At 52.5% G+C, this 1700-nt stretch overlaps 1 protein-coding gene across 1 annotated transcript in view; it reads left to right on the forward strand.

Annotated features, from left to right (window-relative positions):
• The window catches only part of LOC308293047 (solute carrier family 2, facilitated glucose transporter member 1-like), a gene marked incomplete at both ends in the record, with an annotated part of 17782 nt that extends 16445 nt beyond the window's left edge, over positions 1-1337 (forward strand). The window contains 3 exons of the mRNA XM_080735477.1: positions 285-383; positions 586-789; positions 1017-1337. Of these exons, the coding sequence (XP_080591603.1) occupies positions 285-383; positions 586-789; positions 1017-1337 (624 nt within the window). The remainder of the gene's footprint in view (positions 1-284; positions 384-585; positions 790-1016) is intronic.
• Positions 1338-1700: the final 363 nt, after the last annotated feature.

The raw sequence follows: 1700 nt of genomic DNA on the forward strand, positions 1-1700 counted from the left end.
AGATGAGATTATTGTGCTGCATATTTCAGCGCATTATTCTTGGCCATCATCTGTAAGGGTGTGCGAGATACTGCACACTGGCTCCCCCTGGGGTTAGTGCCGAAGTGTCCTTGAGCAAAACACCCTTAAATGCTCCAGATGAGCAGGCTACCATTTAAGCAGTCAACTGCCAGCTATATTGAGTCAGCCCTACTGTACAGTACTTTGTTGCTTGTGGATGTTTATGGTAGCATGTTTATGTGTTTGCCAGTCATGTATCAATCTATTCTTGCACTGACTTCCAGCTCTTCCTGGTTGAGAAGGCGGGACGAAGGACTCTCCACCTGCTGGGATTGGCTGGAATGTCTCTTGCCGCTGTACTCATGACCATATCCCTCCTATTGGTGAGTGTCTTAATGTGTTTGTTGTACTTTTCATCTGTACGGAGCATCCCTCCTTCAATCTCATGACATCCTTCCTTCCTTTCTCTCCTCCTCTCTCCCTCCCCGCCTACGTCCCCATCTCCTCTCTCTCTCTCTCTCTCTCTCTCTCTCTCTCTCTCTCTCTCTCTCTCTGTCTGTCTGTCTCTCATATCCCTCTGCTCAGAAATACATACCGGCGATGAGCTTCGTGGCCATCTTCGCCGTCATGCTGTTTGTGGCCATGTTCGAGCTGGGCCCCGGTCCAATCCCATGGTTCATTGTGGCCGAGCTGTTCTCCCAGGGGCCGCGGCCTGCCGCCATGGCCGTGGCCGGCTGCTCCAACTGGACGGCCAACTTCATTGTTGGAATCAGCTTCCCCAAATTAGTGGTAAGTGAGCGGGGAGAGTTCTGGTGTGGTGTGAGCCAGGCCGGTTGGATGTGTGGGTGGTTTTGCCAGTGGTGGATGGAAATGAAGTACATTTAGTTGAGTACTGTACCGTGCATTTAAGTGCATGCTGTACTTAAGTTCTACAGTGGTCAATACTGATTCTATCTCCTTCTCTTCCTTGTCTTCTCTCTCCCTGTCTTCCCCCCGCACCCCCTTGCCATTCACAGGAGTTGTGCGGTCCGTGGGTCTTCATCATCTTTGCCATCTTCCTCGTGTTCTTCTTCATCTTCACCTTCTTCAAGGTGCCCGAGACCAGGGGCAAGACGTTCGACGAGATTGCGCGTCACTTCAGCGGCGCCCCGCCCCCGTCTTCCTCCGACTTCCCCGTCGAGGCTGCCGGCGACGTCAGTGCCGGCGCCACGGTGCTGCCCGCCTCCCCGCTCAAGGAGAAGGTCCCGCTGGTGTCGCCCCCGGCAGTTACGCGTCCGGCCGAGGACAGCACGCCCCTGGAGGACAGATCCAACTCCACCGTACAGGAGAGTCTGTAGACGCATGGGGTGATGAAAGGGTGGCGTGTTGGAAAGGCGGGGTTTATAACGGGGTTCATAAGCGACGGGAAAAGGTCACAGAGTTACGAAATACGCCACTACGTCGTCGTCTATTGCAGATGTAATTTCACACTGGGGGGGAGGGGGTAGCGGACGAAGTAGACCCACTAGAACTTTATAGGACCACTGTAGTACCACAAAACCACAGCAACGTACAGTAGAACTAAAGAACCGTAGAACAATAGGACCATAGAACGCTAGTTATTTCTAGCAAAGCCGCCTCAGCTGGCTTTTTTAAAGTGTGTTATTTTTAATTCTCTGTGACATTTCGAACAACTCCTTTTGGGAACCTCTGTTTCCTTC

Source organism: Nannobrachium achirus (assembly GCF_963921795.1).
Source record: "Nannobrachium achirus genome assembly, chromosome: 10".
Lineage (NCBI taxonomy): Eukaryota > Metazoa > Chordata > Actinopteri > Myctophiformes > Myctophidae > Nannobrachium > Nannobrachium achirus.